General features: G+C 31.5%; 1 protein-coding gene across 2 annotated transcripts; it reads left to right on the top strand.

Moving 5' to 3' along the window:
- The first annotated feature begins 321 nt into the window (after positions 1-321).
- LOC114309637 (Protein kinase superfamily protein) lies at positions 322-4,776 on the top strand. Of its 2 annotated transcripts, XM_028255423.2 has the most exons (7): positions 322-747; positions 953-1,207; positions 1,575-1,732; positions 1,903-1,982; positions 2,153-2,288; positions 2,504-2,653; positions 4,337-4,776. In XM_028255423.2, the coding sequence occupies exons 1-7, from the start codon at positions 537-539 to the stop codon at positions 4,481-4,483; spliced, it is 1,137 nt and encodes a 378-aa protein (XP_028111224.1). In that variant the 5' UTR covers positions 322-536; the 3' UTR covers positions 4,484-4,776. The 2 variants fall into 2 exon arrangements, with proteins under 2 accessions (XP_028111224.1, XP_028111225.1); XM_028255424.2 differs by lacking the exons at positions 1,903-1,982; positions 2,153-2,288 and having other exon boundaries at positions 385-747.
- Positions 4,777-19,723: the final 14,947 nt, after the last annotated feature.

The following is a 19,723-nucleotide window of genomic DNA, read 5'->3' as shown; positions in this document are numbered from 1 at the left end:
TAAAAAAACTAAAATTTCTCTGTAAAGAGCTGAAAATTTTTCTGTGAAAATGTTGAAAGATCCCCCAACTACTATGAAAATGTGGTAGGCCTTTTATCTTATGAAATCTTAAAATCTTAATATAGAGATCTTAAACTAAAAACACTATTAAACATTTTTTTTAGTAAAATTAAAATAACTAAAACGGATATAAACTATGTATAATCTCATGAATAATCAAATGTAAAATATAAAATATAAAAACAATGAAAACATCATTTTCTTATCAACATGATGAGCCAATAATTGATCAAAATAGAAAAACAAAGTGTTAAAAGAAATAAAATATTATGGAAGCATAGCATGAGATGGGTATTTCTTTTTTCAAACATTTGAGATTAGTGTAATTTACCCTCTATATATGCACAGCCACTCATTCTCCAAACAAACAAAAGTCTCCTGTTCTGTTCAGTTCTCTGAGTTTAGTGTTCCGTTGTGTTTTCTTCTTTGATGCTCTGCACAAAACAGAGCTCAGTTGCTAGTTATTCTATAGAAAAATGAGATACATTAAAACTGGCAGTTTCAAAAGACTCTTCTCAATCAAGCGTCGGAGCTTCGATCAAGAGCTTCCAAAAGAAAGTGATTCCCGTGAAGAAAACAACAATGGAATCCCAGAGAGTTTTCCAGGAACCGAGTCTTCTCAGAGACCCACTTGGAAATGCTTTACTTACCAAGAAATCTTTGATGCCACCGACGGTTTTAGCTCAGGTTTTCATTCGAAAGTTCGAAACTTTCTTGGCTTTTCTTTGGCTCTTTCTTGGCTTTTCCCTCGAACCCTTTGGTGTTCTTCCTATTTTCTCACATGGGTTGTGTTTTCTCTATATCAGCCATATCCCTTCATGAATTTTCTTTCTGGGTTTTTTTTTTATTTTTTCTTCAGTTCTGATTTTTGTTTTTCTGTTTGGGTAATCAGAAAATTTGGTGGGAAAAGGAGGCTATGCACAGGTTTACAAAGGAATTCTGGAAGATGGTCAGGCAATTGCTGTGAAAAGGCTAACAGAAGCACCCACAGATGAGAGGAAAGAAAAGGAGTTCTTGACAGAAATTGGAACCTTAGGTCATGTTTGTCACCCAAATGTATCATCACTTCTTGGTTGTTGCATTGACAATGGGCTTTATCTCATCATCCAATTCTCTTCCAAAGGCTCTGTTGCTTCTATTCTCCATGGTACATTCATTTACATAATCATAAGGGTTAATTGCACTTTACGCCCTTATAGGTTGACTTAAATTTCACTAGGTCCCTTTCATTTCAATTTGAACAAAGTCCAGTTTTAATTTGACCATTTCATCCAAATTTCGGTTTAGTGTCCCAAAATCGTTGATTTTAGCCTCAACTTTAAAGGGAGTGAGCAAATTGAAACTAGACTTAAAATTTGGTATAGTAAGGACTAAAATGAAATTTGGATCAAATTACTAGGGTGAAAAGTGTAATTTACCCTAATTATGAACTTGTGTATATTATAATATATGTTCTGGGCTATAATTCGTGAACAATTTGATGTTTCATACTTGAAATGTTTCGTTGTTTTCAGATGAGGATTTGCTAGCATTGGATTGGAAAACAAGGTATAAAATTGCAATAGGAACAGCTAAAGGCCTCCATTATTTGCACAAAGGGTGTCCAAGAAGAATAATTCACCGGGACATCAAGGCTTCGAATATATTGTTGACTGCAGATTATGAACCACAGGTACAATTGTGATTCACTTCATTCCCAAGAAAACATTAAAAAAATAAAAAAGAAGTACAAGACTTTGATTCTACTCTTTCTGTACTTACTTTTACATTATGCTTTAATTTGAATAAGTTTTGATATGTTGTGTTTGACATTGTTGTTTGTTTGAAATTTGAATATTGTAGATTTCTGATTTTGGTCTAGCAAAGTGGCTTCCATCACAGTGGACTCACCATTCAATCATCCCAATTGAAGGGACATTTGGGTACATAAAACATTACACAAACATATTAACTATTGCCTGTGTCGTGCTTAGTGTCTAATCTTTTAGCTTGATAACCAGAACGTGAAGACCTCCGTCAGATCTCTTACAAACACAAATCCTTTATATTATTGAGAGGCATGGTTAAGATGAAAATTTCATGCATTTTGTAGGCACTTGGCGCCGGAATATTTTATGCATGGCGTTGTGGATGAGAAGACAGATGTGTTTGCTTTCGGTGTCTTTTTGCTTGAGATCATCTCTGGCAAGAAACCGGTTGATGGGTCTCACCAAAACATACATAGCTGGGTAAAAAAAAGTGCTTTAAATTCAATTCGGTTGGTAAAAAGTACATTAAATTGTGTTTAGCACAAACATGACAATTCCTTCTTTGTGTTTTTTTTCAAGGATTGGGCTACCTAGATCTAGTGAAGTGATTTAAAAGACTTCATTTTTATTTTGCTTTTACAATGGTTTTTGTGTTGAAATTGTATGGTGATTATAATTAGATTTGATTATAATAGGCTAAACCTATATTGGAAAATGGGGAGATTGAAAAGTTGGTAGATCCAAGACTTGGAGGGGGCTATGATAATACACAGCTTAATAGATTGGCCTTTGCTTCATCTCTTTGCATTCGGGCATCTTCCACGTGGCGCCCTACCATGAAAGAGGTATCTAATTTCTATGCTACTTTCATTTTATCATAGTAATTAATCACAACATTGAAGATTTTCCTACAAATGTGGTCATGATATATGCCAAGGATTCCCTATCCCAAATATTTCTGTCATTTTGTCCCAAATCACTCACAACTATTAGATATGTCTTGAGATTCTCAAATCTTAAGATTCTCATATGATCCAATGATTGTAAGTGATTTGAGACAGAAAGACATGAATATTTGGGGACAAGAGATCCTTATTCTAGATATATTATCATCTCATGGAAGCATGTATACTTTTTCGTCAACATTCCTACTATGTTTCTGAAATCGGGAAATTCTACTGATAGATATATTGTACTTTTTTAAATGCACATCATTTTCTCAATTAAGTATAGTCAAGTGTTGTGCATTCTCATATGCAATTCACCTAAACACCCCCAAATTTTCTCACCTGATCAAGTTTCTTGATAACGACCACATTTCCTATATTTCTAATTGTATGGCGTGTTCATTGTTCCAATCGAAAGCTACCAGCAAAGTGTGCTCATGAATGGTATAGAACCCTTTTTAGTTGACCTGCCTAAACGACAACGGACAATTTGCAAATGACTAAGCATTGATTAAATAAATTATTTATGAATCCTAATATAATATATAGTTGTGTTTTTTTTCACAAAATTTTTTCACCAGCCAAGATCACATTCTAAGATATGGTCTTTTCTGGTATTGGTGAGGGTGGATTTGGGTTTTCTCTCAAGCAATTCATATTAATCTACTGATGCTCTATGCTACCTAACGTAAAATCCTATTGCTAAATAGACAGGTATTCATTATTGCCCTCCCATGTGGTTCGAAGATTAGTGCATGATAGCAAAAATTAAATAAATCTGTGGAAGGGTCAAAGTGGGTTTTCCCTTTAAATTTTATTCTAGTCCTTAAATATATGTTTTATTTTAATGATTCTCTATTTGTTATTTTGTCCTACTTATATGGTTGTAACAGTGTTTCTTGTTCCATTAGCTGTCTCCAATGGATGAACAAGTATGCATGCTAGATATTCTTTATTTTTTTTTAATTTCTAAAATACTTTAAATATGTTGTTTAATGGTTTTCAATCTTGTTTTTTTCATGAATATATGATTGGAAAAATATAATTATTTGCTCGATATAGGACAAGAAAAATGTGGTTTTGCAGTGGTTTTTTTTTTTTTTTTTTCCTATAACGGTTTGTTTTTATTGTTGGACTAACCTATTCTTGACACCATAAAAGCATATCAAAATAAGGCAATGATTCTCCAAATTATGTGGCGTTGTTCACAAGATCACAAAATTGCTTGGAGAGCATATGATTTATTGAGCTTTTTAGGCCTTGGTTTTATTATTATAAATCAAGCAAAAATAATTATATGAAACCTTATCTGAAGAACCTGTATAGTAATTATTCGGAATTGGAAGCATTGGCTGTAATTTGCTAATTAAGGTGCTTCTCTTGTTGGAGAAGCTTGGTACAGTGATAAGTGCGATATTGTTGTGTTATGTCCTTCACATTATGAATCGAGAGTGACGTTGAACCGGATAGAGAGTGTATCTGGATAGACATTATTTTTTAGTGTTTTGTGTTTATTTCTAAATTTTGTTTATGTGTTCGTAGCAAAACTGTTAAATTATTGGGATTTTTTTGAATTGACAGGTATTAGAGGTGATGTTTGAAGGGGAAATGGATAGAGAAAAGTGGAAAATGCCAAAGGAGGAAGAAGAGGAAGAAGAGTTTTGGGGGTTTGAAGATCTTGAATGTGAATGTGACAGTTCATTCTCAACCTCAACCAGAAGTTCTTAATTAGGATGATCAAATCTTAATGTAAATATAAAGAAAAATGATGGCCGTGTTTGGTTATGTTCTGAAATCATGATTTAGCAGTATCACTCACGTATGATGTTTGACAGGTGTTTTGTAATCACCTTTCGAAAACTCTGCAGAGCGCTCTGTCTCAGCCGCTGTTTTCAGGATTTTTTTTTTTTGAAAATTTTGCCTGACGGCTCGTCCGGCTGGTTGACCGGAATAGTGATTTTTTTTTTTTTTTGCAATTTGTATGTTAATTTTTATATAATCGAAAAAAAATATTTTCTGAATTTTTTATGTGCTTTAAAATAATTTTGAGTTGTATGTTTAGTTATGAATTGTAAATTTTTGTATCAAATATCAAATGTCACATCAACAATTCTCCACTCAAATCAAAAACACTTTTCAAAACTATTTTCAAAACTCTTTACCAAATAAATTTTCTACACTCAAATCATAACTTCAAACTCCACAAATTCAAAATACGATTCATACTCTCAAATCATAATTACAAAACACAACCAAACGCAACCGATATGTTTACAGAGTTTTTATATAGAATTTATGACAAGAATCACGATATGGTAATCACATTTGTGAAATTATGAAAACAGAAAATGATGTTTTCAGTAAAAATTTAGGCACAATAAGAAACCACGTCATTCAATATGAAAATTCTGTAAAAAAATTCAGTTTATATATCGTTACTCTAAATATGAACAATACACAATTGGGAAGAGTTGTAGCGACCCCACTCCTTTCTAATCTCTCTCTCTCTCTCGCTCTCTCTCTCTCTCTATATATATATATATATATGAGAAGTTTTTTGAAGGTGGATTTTGTGGTTGCTGATTAGACTCCATTGGTGGTGGCCAGCTCACTATACTAGACTTTATGGCTTGCTTTTGCTGTTTCAACTCATTGAATGAATTCCAAGGTAAAAGGAAAAATGGTTGAGACTCTTAGCTTGCGTTTGGCTGTGTTTTATAAATGTAATTTGAGAGTATGAATTGTATTTTGAGTTTGTGTATTGTGAAATTATGATTTGAATGTAGAAAATTTGTTTGGTAAAGAGTTTTGAAAATAGTTTTGAAAAGAGTTTTGATTTGAGTGGGGAATTATTTATGTGACATTTGATATGTGATACAGAAATTTACAACTCATAACTAAACATACAACTCAAAATTATTTTAAAACACATAAAAAATTTTAAAAATTTCAGAAAATATTTTTTTCGATTATATAAATCAATTGCAAAAAAAAAAAAAAAAAAATTACTGTTCCGGACGCCGGCCGGTCAACTGGCCGGACGTCCCGCCAAGCAAGATTTTCCCCAACAAAAGGAAAAATGCGTCTGTCAAAAATAGAACAACGCAGGTGTTTTGTGCAGAGTTCTCAAAACATCATTTGAGAATCACAACCAAACATCATGCTTGAATTAAGGTGTGGAATTGTGATTTGAAATCACAACCAAACACAGCCTTATTTTTTTAACATTTTTATAATTTTTTTTGAATCTCCATTATTGATGTATGTATAAAACTCATTTATGTATGTGTGGAGCCCACATAGTGAAGATCAAAAAGAATTGTAAATTTAACGGTTTAAGTTAAAATTAAAATAAAATAATATTTAAAGTTATACATTTTGAAACGACGTAATTTTGCATTAATTTTGAAAATAAACAATCGGATTTGCTCATCAAAAAGGTTGCAGATAGATTCATTGTAAAGAATCGTAATCCGTAACAAAAAGGTAGAATTCTCTAGTAAGGTGAATAAACTGAACTAAATAAATGCTGATATATTCCAATTTCAGTTTTGTAATCTTTTATATAAGTTGAGTAGTAGATTGTTTGAACTTAGTTTGAAAATTTAACAATTTTAGAAAATGTATTCAGATTTGATTTGTTTATTTTTCAAGTGAATCTCAAACGAGATTCAATTGAGTTGATCACAAGTTGTGTCAAGTAATTTGATTTTTATCTTATCGAGCTGAGTTTTAACCTTAATTTGTTTACATAACGAGCCAATTTCAAATGACTTTTTAAAACTTTAATTTGTTTACATAACGAGCCAATTTCAAATGACTTTTTAATGAGATCGAGCTGTTTGGTTCATTTTTCTTATGCAAGCGATTATGAATAAATTTGAGTAGGTGATATAAAGAAACCCTAGATTATGAAACATAAACAGAACAGAGCAGGTAATGAAATGATCAATATTTTTGTTATTAAGTGCTTTGGCAACCTTTAAAATTGAGGTATTGAGAGTGATACAACACAAATCTTGCCATTGTTTTGTCATATTGTCATATGGCACAAGGCATTATGTTTGAGACTGCTCATATAGGGAGCCCATAAGGGCTGTCATGCTGGCTTATCAGCTTCAACTCTATCACTCATCACAAATATGTACCACATGCTACAATCATTTTGTAGTAATTTTGACATAGAAAATCATCTTTTAATCATTTACAAGGAATATCAAATTTAAGTCACTCTCCAAGCTGGTATTTTGTCACATGTAGATCGCCTTCATTATTTTTCTCCATTCCAGTACACTCTCAAGCATAGAATCATATAAAACTCTCGAGAGATGATTAAATAGTTTAAAAAATGTATTAAGATAGTGGATGGAAAAATTTAGAGATAGAGAGTCTTGTGAGAGCATAGTGCGTCACTCTATAAATTTTATTTATTGGGTAAATTTCACTTTTGCCCTTCTAGTTTGAATAAAGTTATTTTAATTTGATCCTCATAATTTTAATTTAAAAGATTTCAATTTGAAAACCATTCATTCCTCTAGTTTGAGCAAAATTATGTATTTGTTATGATGTAATTCTTCTGTCACTTACTATTAAAATTTAGATAAATTACACTTATCTCCCCTAAGGTTTCTAACAAATACAGGAGCTTTCCCTGTGATTTCAATAATTATAGAAACCTCCTCTACTTTTATTGATAATTTCAAGATTTTCCCAATCCGTTAATTTAGCACAAACGACGTTACTTGACTATCCAAAATGACCATATTGTCCTTTTGAATTGAGAGGGAAGAGTTGAAATCAACTAATAAGTTATTTAAATGAAAATTTCCATTCACCTTTCCTAAGGTTTTGTATATATATTATTAAAGACTCATGCATATTTTAACATAACACCCTAATAGTTTAATATAAGACTCTAATAATTAGTACAGTACTTATAAGACTTATTTCATACTATATAAACAACTAAAATTTATCAATTTTAATTAATGTATTTATTATTTAATTTCTTTTTTCTTTTCTTTTTTTAAGTTGAAACTAATGGATTTCTTTTTTCTAGTAATTTGTCCTACTTATTTCTTCACATGTAAGAAAATTATTTATCCCTAAATTGTTAAGATATTATTAACAGATTTTAAATTTTATCTTTAAGTCATTAAATTTCTAGTCGATGCATATTTAAAAAATAAAAAATAAAAAAAAACGCAGGTTATTCTTACATGATTGAAAAAATTAAAAAATAAATATAGAAGTAAAAAAAAATTTAATCGCCTCACAATAAATTAAAATTAGTTAATAGGGAATGAAAGATCAAGAAATCATTTGAGAATAATAAACAATTTAAATAATTTGTCATTTCTTACATCTAAAATTAAAATTTGAATGGAGAAATTATCTAAGAATACTAAAATACTCAATTAATTTATTGTATGATACTTAAAATATATTTCTCCATCTCAATTTTTTTCATTTAAACTATTTTTATTAAATTAAGCCTTAAAATTAATTTCTCACCCTCATTAATGGTTAAATTTTTATTTAAAATTTTAAATTCTCACCTTTATTTTGTTCTATTATTATTTATAGTGAATTGCTATTATTTAAATTATCTAACTTTACTTCTTCTGTATATCTAATACTTATATAATTTCATTGACAAAATTGAGAAACTAGACTTTAACACTAATTTAAACACACAACGAAATAAAACACTTTCTAAAGAAAAATAAATAAATGTAATTTAACTTACCCTATTAAATATATATGAAATTATTATTTATTTTTCATAATTTTTTTAAAATATAAATATAATTTATTGACTCTATTTTTTTTCACAACAAGTTTTTGAACTTTTATAAACAAAAAATAAAATAAAAGTTCAAGCATTAATGAAGGTGAGAAATTAATTTTAAGATTTAATTTTTAAAGAAGGAGAAATAGACTTTAAGTATCATACCTAACACATTAAGGCCATGTTTGTTTGGCGGATTAGGTTGGGTGGGATTATTAATGATAGGATGGTTAGTGAAAAAATTGCTAATGTATGAATTGTTAGTGAGAGAATTAAGTAAAAATGTATTTGTTATGATAATAGTGTGGGAGATGATTAGTGATGGGATTGTTGTATTATTTTATACAAAATAAATATATATATATATATATATATTAAAAAAAAACTAAAACAAATATTAAAACAAACCAGTGCACTTGGTAAAATAAAATAAAACTTTTATATAAAATAGACCAAATCCATTTACTATTTTCTTAATCTCACATAAAATAAGTAACGCAAATTGCTGGGAAAAAAATAAATCTATTTATTTTAACTTAAAAAAATTAAATAATAAATGCCTTACTTAAAATAACAAATTTTAGGTTAACGTGGTATGAAATAAGTCTTATATTAAATTATTACGATATTATCTAACATTAATTTTAGAGAGACTATTTATTTTTGAGAATTTTATCAATAAAAATCAAGTTTTTTTTTTCTATTAAATGATTTAATAATGCATGTCTTAACAATTTAAAGATTTTATTTAATATTGCATAAAATTTAAGAACTTTATTGAATAATGGTAAAATATGTATGAATTTTTGATAATATATGCAAAACCTCAGAGGAGGTGAATGAAAATTTTCATTTAAATAGATAAAGTAATTAATGGGTAATTTCATCATTTTTTGTATGACATCAACATGACACTTCTGCTAAATAATCTAACAGTGAGAGAATCTTAATAATAATTTTAAAAGTAAGAGAGATTAGTGCAATTATTAAAACCACAAGAGAAGTCTTTATAATCATCAAAAATTTCAAAGGAGATAAGTACAATTTACCCTTAAAATTTTAAACATAAAAAGACCGCTTACAAGACGAGAGGAATCAAATAGAATTCAAAACATATCCATTTGGACTTTTTAGTTTTGTACGTGTTTTTTATTTTTCTTTCAAAATGTTAACAAATAACATTGCAACAAAACAAAATTAAAAGTGTAAGTTTCAAATTATTCAAATTAAAATTATATTACGAAGATTAATGGTGTAATCTACCTTATCCTTATGGAGAGAGAGAAAAGTCAAGTTGATTAGAGAGAGAGAGAGAGAGAGAGAGAGAGAGAGAGAGAGAGAAGTCAAGTTGATTAGGGAGGGAAGTGGCATGTGGGAAAGCCACAGCTGGCACTATAGGGAGGGTGACAAGGCCATCTCAACCAACAAAGTGAATAGAACTCTCATAATGTAAGTAAAAAGGTGTGGCCTCTATACACAGTTGAGACCTTTACTAATAAACATGGACCTTTTTTAGTTATTTTTATTCTACAAGGATTCTATTATACTTAGATTCATACATTTTTGAACATGTGTAACCTTAAACCACAATACACACACAATTACAAATACATAAATACATATACATGAATTGAAGCATAAGCATGCAAGGGGTAGTTGATGAACAGGTAATCTTGCCTTAGATAATAATAATGTGGTCGGCTCTTATTCATATACCAAATACCACTATATTGAAATCCATATAAATTGTGTTGGTTGAATTCTCAAACCCATTTTTATCTATCTATCTATCTATCTATCTTGTTTTTTGTTTTTTTCCCCCTTTCTTTATCTGTTAAAATAAGTAGTTATTAGATTATCAAATTAGGAGAGTTAATCTTTCAACCTCTCCTTACAAATACTTAAGTCTACCTATAATTTACATATAAAATTGCATGGGTACAATATCTCAATTACTTGGTATAAGTTTGGGTTGAGGTATTGTTAACTTTAGCATCGAATTGTTCCTCAAGTTGTGGCAAATACTAACTTCGGTTTTGCTGGCATAAATCTCAATAAATTCATCTAAAAGAATTGACTTAATTTTCTAATACCCCAAAAGAGGGAATCTTTTCCGATTTGATTGTGTGATGTGATTTTAGTCCATACATATATATAGTCTTGTCTCAATATCATTGGTTAAAATTTTTTAACATAATTGTATATTTTTTTTGGTACACATTTTTATAAACAATGTATAATTACTTAATCATGGACACTTCTAACAATATCCATATATATATATATATATATTCAGAGAGAGAGAAGGGGGGAGGAAGGGAAGGAATTAGTATTATTATTTTTGGAGCCTGGATTCATCTTCTTAATCTTATTTTATTAGTTTGCCAAAGTCTGATTATTAAGTAGAAAGTTGTTTAACTTCTAAGACTCTTTCATCATCATACCTATATACATATATAGATATATGTATGTATGTATGTATCTATGAATATTGAGAGAGAAAGAGAGTTATTTTGGAGCCTGCAGAGAACAGCTTGGGACTAAATTATTAACTTTGCCAAATTATAATTATTGAGTAGAAAGGTTGGTTAACTTAAATTGAAGACTTTCAAAGGGCATTAATGCGGCATGGTTTTTCGGGGATAAATGGGGCATATAAATAAATAATAATCACAAAATGTCTTAATCAAAAAAATTTAAAAAGAATAATAATAATCACAAGTGTGCAAGGGGATAAGTTTAACTATCGAATACCAAGAAGACTAAAAGGTTTTGGTGAGCAGATAGATACATCCTATCGACCCTTTTTTATACCAAAAAAAAAATAATAAATAAATAAATAAGTAAACAATTCCATATATGGTTTTAAAAAACGTGCTATTCATAATTCAATTCATAAGATTTGATTCAAATTTTAATTAATAGTATTTAAATCATATAGTTGAGTCTTAAATTTAGTGAACCATATCCAATATGCTTCACTAATATTTATTATGATTTGTTACAATTCGGTTCTGTTTGCAGAACCCATGAATTAATGTCATTTTTTAAATAAAAAATTAATTAATTATAAATATATATATATATATATATATAATTTTATGTGTATATTTAATATACATATTTTAATAATTAATTATTGAGATTTTTAGATTAAGGTTTCTGATATTAAGATTTTATAAGATAAATAACATATAATATTTTCACAGTAGTTGGGGTCCCCCAACATTTTCATAGAGAAATTTTAGTTCATCACAGAGAAATTTTAGTTGAAATTTCTTCAATAATATTATTGAGGGACTTTAACTAATAAAAAAAAGCATATTGGACATTTTTTACTACCAAAAGTTTGATAGGGGTGTTTAATTAATTTTCTCTTAATTATTTCGTTATATATAATATTTGAGTATTTTTATATGGACCCAGAGAGGAGCAAGAGGGGGTGATCACCTCCCTCCGATTTCAAAAACCTCTATTATTATAATAGTATATGTAGACACTCCATTTTTTATCGCCTTTAAGACTTGGACGCGACTGATGGTTTTGGAAGTTGTGCAGTGCAAATGGTCAATTTCTTCGGCAAGAGGAGAGTCAAGTCCCAACCTTACACCCCATTTTAGACCAAAGCTATTTTGAATGGTTTTTAGACCTTAAAACCCTCTCTTTCAAAATATTTTTAAAATAAAATTCCTAGAATGTTTCGAGGCTCACATTTTGTTAAATGTTGCGCTTTTCGATAAACCGAGAAAGGACAAAGTGGAAATGAATGAAAGAGAGATGAAATCTTTGAAAAATCTTTCAAAACACCTTACTTAGGGGTTTGGAGTTGAAGAAAAGAAGAGAAGAGGGAAGAAACTAGTTTGGGAGAAGTTCGGCATGAATCCGGGTAGGAGAGAGTCGAGCAGCCATCGTTGAATCGGGCTTATTCATTTGCATACTTGGATTCTAGCTATGAGGCCACCACCGTTGAAAATCTTACTTCCGGGGCTTCATTTTGCACTCAAGAATCTCCTAAAGCCAATTCCGGACGGGGGAGCTATGATTGGTTGAAGTAGGGCATCACTCCGGTTGGACCGAATCTGCGCGGCTTCACCAAAACAGGCATAACTTTTTGCACAGAAGGAATTTTGATGCAAGGTTTGTGCCATTGGAAAGCTAACTTCCGGAGATTCAATTTGGACACTTGGTCAACCACTTTTAGACTTCCCAATCACTGGCCGACCACCTTTCTTTCCGGCAGACTCATTTTTTGTCCTGAAAAACCAGGAAAAGTAGCAGGCCGACCATAAAAGGTGGTCGGCCGACCACTTATGTCCAGAAAGCTCAAAATTGATAAATATTTTCCCTCCAGCTGTCTTCCACAACCTCCAGCTGTCCTATAATCAGATATTTCCGAGCCAACTCTCCTTTTTGCTATATATAATGATATATCTCCCATTTTTCAAAGAAAAACTTCTTGGAGAAGCTTGGGAGCTTCTCACTCTAAAAAAAGTCTCTCTCTCTCTACAACTTCCAGACCTAAAACCTCTGCCTCTCTCTCATTCTCTTGCCATTGTGTGCATAACAAGAGCTATACTTGGAGATATACCTCTCCTTTGCCTAGACACCCTTGATCAAACTCAACTACCATTGGGCTGAGATTCTTTGAGGATCATTTTGAGCTCCAAAATCTGGTTTTAGCTCAGAGTTTGGACCCCTTTTGCTGCTGTCTTCTTGAGCTTCAAGGGTAAGCACCTATTTCCCTTAAACTTGCATTTTTTTGCTCCATTGATTAGCCTTACTTGCAAGTATTCTTGGACTTTGTCATAAACTAAAAAGTGTCATATTTTGAACTCCTCTTGAATATTGATTAAGGACACTTTTCTGTTTGAGGTCTCCTACATCCTTGTATGCTTTATCCCTCTTTGTAGGCCTATTTTGCATCATATCTTAGTCCTACTTGTGAGCATTTTCGAGATTTTTCACAAACTAGAAAAAGTTTCCTTTTGAGCTTATAAACATGTTTGTTCAAGATACTTTCTCTGTTTGGGGTCATCTCCCCCTTTCATGCTTTATTTCTTCATGTTTTGAGCTATGCATGTGAATATTTGCATTGCCCTTGGTTTGGCCTCTTAGCCACTTTGATGTGTTTTTGAGAGTTAAAATCAGAGGGGGGGTGACCCCTTCTCTCCTTGTTTTGTTTGTTGGCCCTTTTGGCCTTCCAAAGGCCCCCTCACTTGCATGTTGTGAAGTCACTTTTTGGGCCCAATTCGGTGAGTTTCAAGGTCTTCCCTAGCTCTGTCCAGGGCCTCTTTGACCATATTTTGTGTCCATAATGCATGTGTAGAACAATTCCATTCAAGATTTTTTGAAGGGGCCTTTCATTGTATGCTTTATTGACCCATTTCAGGGCCTATTTGGTGGGTTTTAGGGCTGTCATAACTCATTTCTAGAGGTGATTTTGCCATGTTACATGTCTATCCTGTATGTGCCTAATAACCCCTTGTATTGCCCTCTAAAGGAGCTCATCATTTTTGCATGCATTTGTTGCATTTCAGTGGTTATTTAGGCATATTTTGATATGTTTTATTCACTGTTTTCAGCTGGTTTGATGAGTTCTCATATGCTTCATATACATGCCATATAAACCATACTTGCTAGCCAATGTTGCATGCTATTTTAGTCCATCATGTTAGCACCTTTTGGCCATGCTTTAAACTAGAAATGTGCATGTTTTGGGACTGTCTTGGCTCTGTCTTTGTACTTCATGGCCAAATAATACTTGCTTTGTATAGTTATAATTCAATACATGTGCCTAGCTTTGAGTTTCGGGGCTTATTCCATGCATCGAGTGCCATATTTCCATGTTTCGGGACCATTTAGCATCATGTTTTAGCGCTGGAAATTACATGTTCATAGGCCATCTTTCATCCCTTGCCATGCTTTGGTAGAGTGGCATTTGATGCCTTAGGTTCGGTCCTCGGTATGCGTGCATGTGTGCACGCATTTCGATCGTCTCATTTTCATCTAATGGCCACTGATGTGAGTGTGGCTGAGGTCCACTCATATTGGTGTAAGTCCATCTTGCATTATGTATGCCATTTCAATCCATAGCATTGCGTATGCTAGGTTGCATCTTAGAGCATTGTGTATGCCATGTTACATCATGCGCATTGTGTATGCCATTTTAGTACAAAGTATTGCGTATGCTAGGTTGCATGTTAGTCGCATTGTGCATGCCATTCCATTTGCATGATGCTTGGAATAGGGTTTAGTCCAAGCACGGGAAACGAGAGGCGTTTCATACTCTAAGTGACGAAACGTGCCTCGATTCCCGATCCCCGACGTTTTTGATTATCTATGATAGAATTGTTGGCTTCATATGTTCATACCTGCATTCATGTCATATTAAAACGTGCAATTCGGTCTCTCGGCCATCATGCATCGAGATGCGTGATTGGTGGCTCGAGAACCAAGGGCCACACTCCCTAGAGCTTGTGCAAGGACGGAGAGGAGTGGTCACGCACACATATGTTGAAAATACATTGCTTTATCTCTTTCTTGCCTTTGTTGCAGAAAAACCAGAGTCCAGGGGCAGAAAGTGGTCGGCCGACCAGGTTTTCTGGTAGGCCGACCACCTTTTTTGGTTTTCACCATGAGGGGTGGTCGGCAGGTGTTTCGCAAGCCAAGAGCTGGTCGGCAGCCTTTCCCAGGTGGAGTTTCAGCCTCCTGGAGCTTTGTGTAAGTTTCTGAAATCAGCTGCAAACAATGGCGGGACAAGGCATCGTGATGGAATTTACCGACAAAGCGCATCGAGCATGCATGCATTCATTGTCATCCAAAACAGAGCCGGGGCAGTCCATTTGCATGCCAGTTTATAGCTTACTTAGCTAATTTGTTAGTTAGTTAGTGAATGTGTAATAATTAGCTGTAATTCGTCATTCATTTCGGACTGTATTATTTATTCGGACCCTCTGAGCAAGGGCACAATTGTAATAAGTGTGCGTACGTGTGATGTATGTCTTCCAACCCCACGTCTTTCTCCCTTTTATTTACCAGCTTATGATGGTTAGATTAGGGTATGTTTCAATTAGCATACTTATGCTCGCATGTTTGCATCCATTCATCTGTCTTGTATGCACCGGGCTCGGCGCATCATACTAACTGCATTTGTATTTCAATTCCGAGTTGAATACATGTTAGTTGCAGCATCATCATATGCCATGTTTAGAATAGCCGAGCCTATTGTAGTTGCATTTTTGCATGTGTTGCATTAGGCATTTCTGTATAGTTAGGATCATGCATGTATTTCTAACATAGCTTTTGTTTTAGCTTAGAGTACTCGGTAAGCGTTTATACTTTAGCATCCTTGCATGCGTGTGAGTGACTGCCATGATAGCATGCTTACCATGAGGCTACGCGCTTATGTGATATAACTGCCTGAATGCCTGTGGGTGAAGGTTGGGTTATTTGGATTGGAACAATTCATCGACTGCGAGTTTTAAGCCCACTAGATAGTTGCAAAATCATATTTTCTAAGCCCACCTGAGGGTGGCAAATCCACGTCTTAGCCTACTTGCGAGTAGCACCATCAAACCACTTTAAGAAAACAAACATGAAATGTTTTGTTCCAATTCAGGCGACCCAGTCTATACTTGTATGCTGTGCGCATCACGTAGTAAATCTAGGCTAATAACCGGAATAAGAATGCATAATGTTTTCAAAACTAGATATCATGGTTAGTAGAGGCCGATCTTTGATCGGGCGAGCGGGGGTGCTCACGAAGTGACCTTCCCCAATCGTACCCAAGTTCCCGAGCCGAGGCAACTTTGGTGATGACGGACACGTGGCCTTAGGCAACGAGTCAGGGTTTCCTAAATTCCCCCAAAATAAATATTTAGGTGGTGACTCTGTATCTATCAAAGCAGTCCATGTTTGGCACTTCTTTCAAAAAAATCTGTTTTCAAAAACGATTTGTCGGATTTGGACTCTTTGATGATTCATCGGTCTTGCATTGCACTCCGCGAGATTAGATACAGACCGTGACACAAATTGAGTCCGAACTGTAGTGAGGCCCGAGGGCACGCCTACAGTGTATAATTATCTCCAAATTATATAGGTTTGCCCCTTCTAAGTGTTTTTTTTTACAAATTTTAAGTGATCATCCTCTCTTGATTTTTTATTTTTTTTTAAATTTAAGTCTTTGCTTTTCTATGTCTATAAAACATTGGATTAAAGAATAAAACTAAAAATTAAAATAAAATATATAATAAAATTATTAATTTTTTAAAATAATTTGAGGGAGGCATTATCCAAATTTTTAAGTTGTTCCTATCATAGATGCTTTTAACAACATGAAAGAGCGTGAAACATAACCTAAGATACCTCACATTAATAAATAGATTGTTTTTATAATTACTATCTTTTTCAATATGGATATAAAAAAAAAATACTTATTTATATATATTTTCATCTTATTTTTGCTTTTTATATGTCGGTAAAAAATTGATATTACAATTCATACTTTTCTTTAATAAAATAAAACAAAAAGTATATAAATTTTTGCCCCTTATGTGAAGATCCTAGGTCTGTTCCTGTCTATATATATATATATATATATATGTAAAACCATAAATTATAATAATTAAAATGGATCTTATGACTCATAATTCACGATTTTAGTCAAAATGATTACAATTTGAGAACAATAATAAAAAATCCAGAGATGCTTGAATATGCGTTGGGTGGGTGAAGTGAAGCCTTTATGTGTTTGTTTAAATTTATTCAGAAATGGAGATGTGTATCGTATATGATACTTTTCTACCTCACACTGTTTGTCCAGCACACAAAAATAAGAATGTGAAAATAAATATATTCTCGCATTAAAATTTTGAATTTCTTTTTCACCAATTAAAAGATCTTATTAAATATTTTTAATTTGTATAAAAAAAATTAATATTTTTGTCACAAAAATATATTATTTTTAAATTGTCATTTTTTGTACTAGACAAACAATTTGGAATGGAAAAAGTACTTTTTAAGTGCACAGTTAAAATATAAAATAATCAAAGAGAGATTTGGTGAAAATATAAGAGATTAAAGTGAAATTTTCATAAAAATGGATTAGTGCAAGTGAAACATGAAAAATATTAGAGTGATTCATGTGTTAGTTTCTATTAAACTTTACTTTTTAAACGAGATACCATTTTAATTGGGAGTTTGCCGTTTAATACAGTTTCTGTTTATAATTTATGAAAAAGAAATAGTTTAAACAAGTCGGAAATTTTATTTTTATTTTGATTATTTAGACTTGTTTGACAAGTGACTTTTTTAGTCAAAAAGTTATTAAAAAAAACTAAAAAGTCAACAACTATACCAAAAAGTCAAAGATTTCATTTTTTCTCTATTTTTTGCGCATCTTTTTGTAAAAAATTAAAAAAATCATTCCAAACATACTAATTGTTTTTTACATCATATTTTAGTCAATAAACCAAAAAATTATTAAAAAAATCTATTCCCAAACGAGACCTTACGGAGAAGTACTTTTGACTTCTACTTTATTATTATGATTATTATTTTTGGTTAAGAAAACTACAACAAAGGGCTAAGCCCGTTCACTAGAGAGTTCTATCATGTCCTTAACTAACAAGTTTTTAATTTCGGTGGGTGGTTCATTCACCACCAACATTTCTTTCGGTTGTATGGCTTACAATAAGCTATACCAAATAAGTGATGGTACAATCCCAAATTAAAATAAATTATACGCAGTTTATTTAAATTGTAACAAAAATCCCATAAAACAGTGATATATTAAGACATAACTTAAAGTATAAAGAGTGATTGTCATAATTCAACATGAAAGAATGAAGTGAAAATTTTTTGGGACAACAAAAATAAGTTGTTTATTGCCTTATTGATTTATTTTTATCATATCACCTCTCTATTTTTCTATATATCTTTTCATAATAAACAAAAAAATCAATTTATAAGTCATACCCAAACCAACCCTAAGTGCAGTTAATCCCAACAACAAATATTCTAGATTCGTGCTCATCATAGTTCAAAAAGATATAAATCCAGAATTTTTACCATCATAAAGTAAGGGCGGTGTAGATTAAAACTTGATGTGTTGTGAATAACTACTATATTGAATTTGATTCATACTAGTTAAATTTTGCATGAATTTCTAGATGTTTTTCTGGACATGTAATATTTTTGAATTTTTTTAGAGTAAATTATACTTTTCATCCATATAGTTTGACTCCAATTTCATTTTGGTCCATTGTTTAATTTGAATGATTTGTTCCCTATAATTTACGGCCAGTTTTAATTTGGTTCTTCTGTCTAAATTTTCATTAATTTTCTCTATGTATATATCTCAGAAGACTGACAAATGTCTCAAAATTGTTAATTTTAATTTTCAATTTGAATTGAAGGATTAAATTGAAACTAAATTTAAAATATATGGATCAAATTGTTTAATTTAAAATAATAGAAATCAAAATAAAATTTGAATTAATGTATGAGACTTAAAAAAGAGTAACTTACTCCCTTTTTTTTTTCTTTTTTTAAATGTTGTTCCCAATATGGTAGTTTGTGCCTTGCTAGGGGTGAGTATAGTTCTGTTTGATGTGGTTGTGAAGTAAATCAAGACCAAATAATTATCTACAGTTTAATAAAATTTGAAATTAAATCAAATTATGAAAATTTTGAAACCAAACAAAATCGAACCATTAAAACGTAGTTCGATTCAATTTAGAACCGTGATTTTCATAAAGTTTGTTATCGTTCACAACATAATCACAACTTGTTCAAAGATCAAGCAAATATATCATCATTTTACAAGCAAAATAGTTTTAATAATGTTTTAGAACTAGTTTTACTATTATACAAGAGCACACTTGTATACAAGAGGTTAACAATTTATAAATATATATATATTCATAAATTGTTAACCTCTTAGGTTAAATAATAAATTATATATGTGTATATATCTAAACGGTTAAATTCAGTTTCAAACCGAAGAAATATGGATCGAATCGTGAGGTACAGTTCACCTATTTTAAGAATCAAAACCGAACTATGCATTGAAAAACCCCAACCAAACTGTGCAATTTAATATTAATCAAACTAATTTGTGATTTTTTTCAATTTTTATGCTCAGCTATATAACAACTGCATCTTGAAATCTTATTATT

The sequence above is a fragment of the Camellia sinensis genome, chromosome 4 (genome assembly GCF_055761805.1).
Source record: "Camellia sinensis isolate YWXY chromosome 4, ASM5576180v1, whole genome shotgun sequence".
Taxonomy (NCBI): domain Eukaryota; kingdom Viridiplantae; phylum Streptophyta; class Magnoliopsida; order Ericales; family Theaceae; genus Camellia; species Camellia sinensis.
Note: the sequence above shows the minus strand (reverse complement) of the source record. Positions and strands in the feature narration are given on the sequence as shown.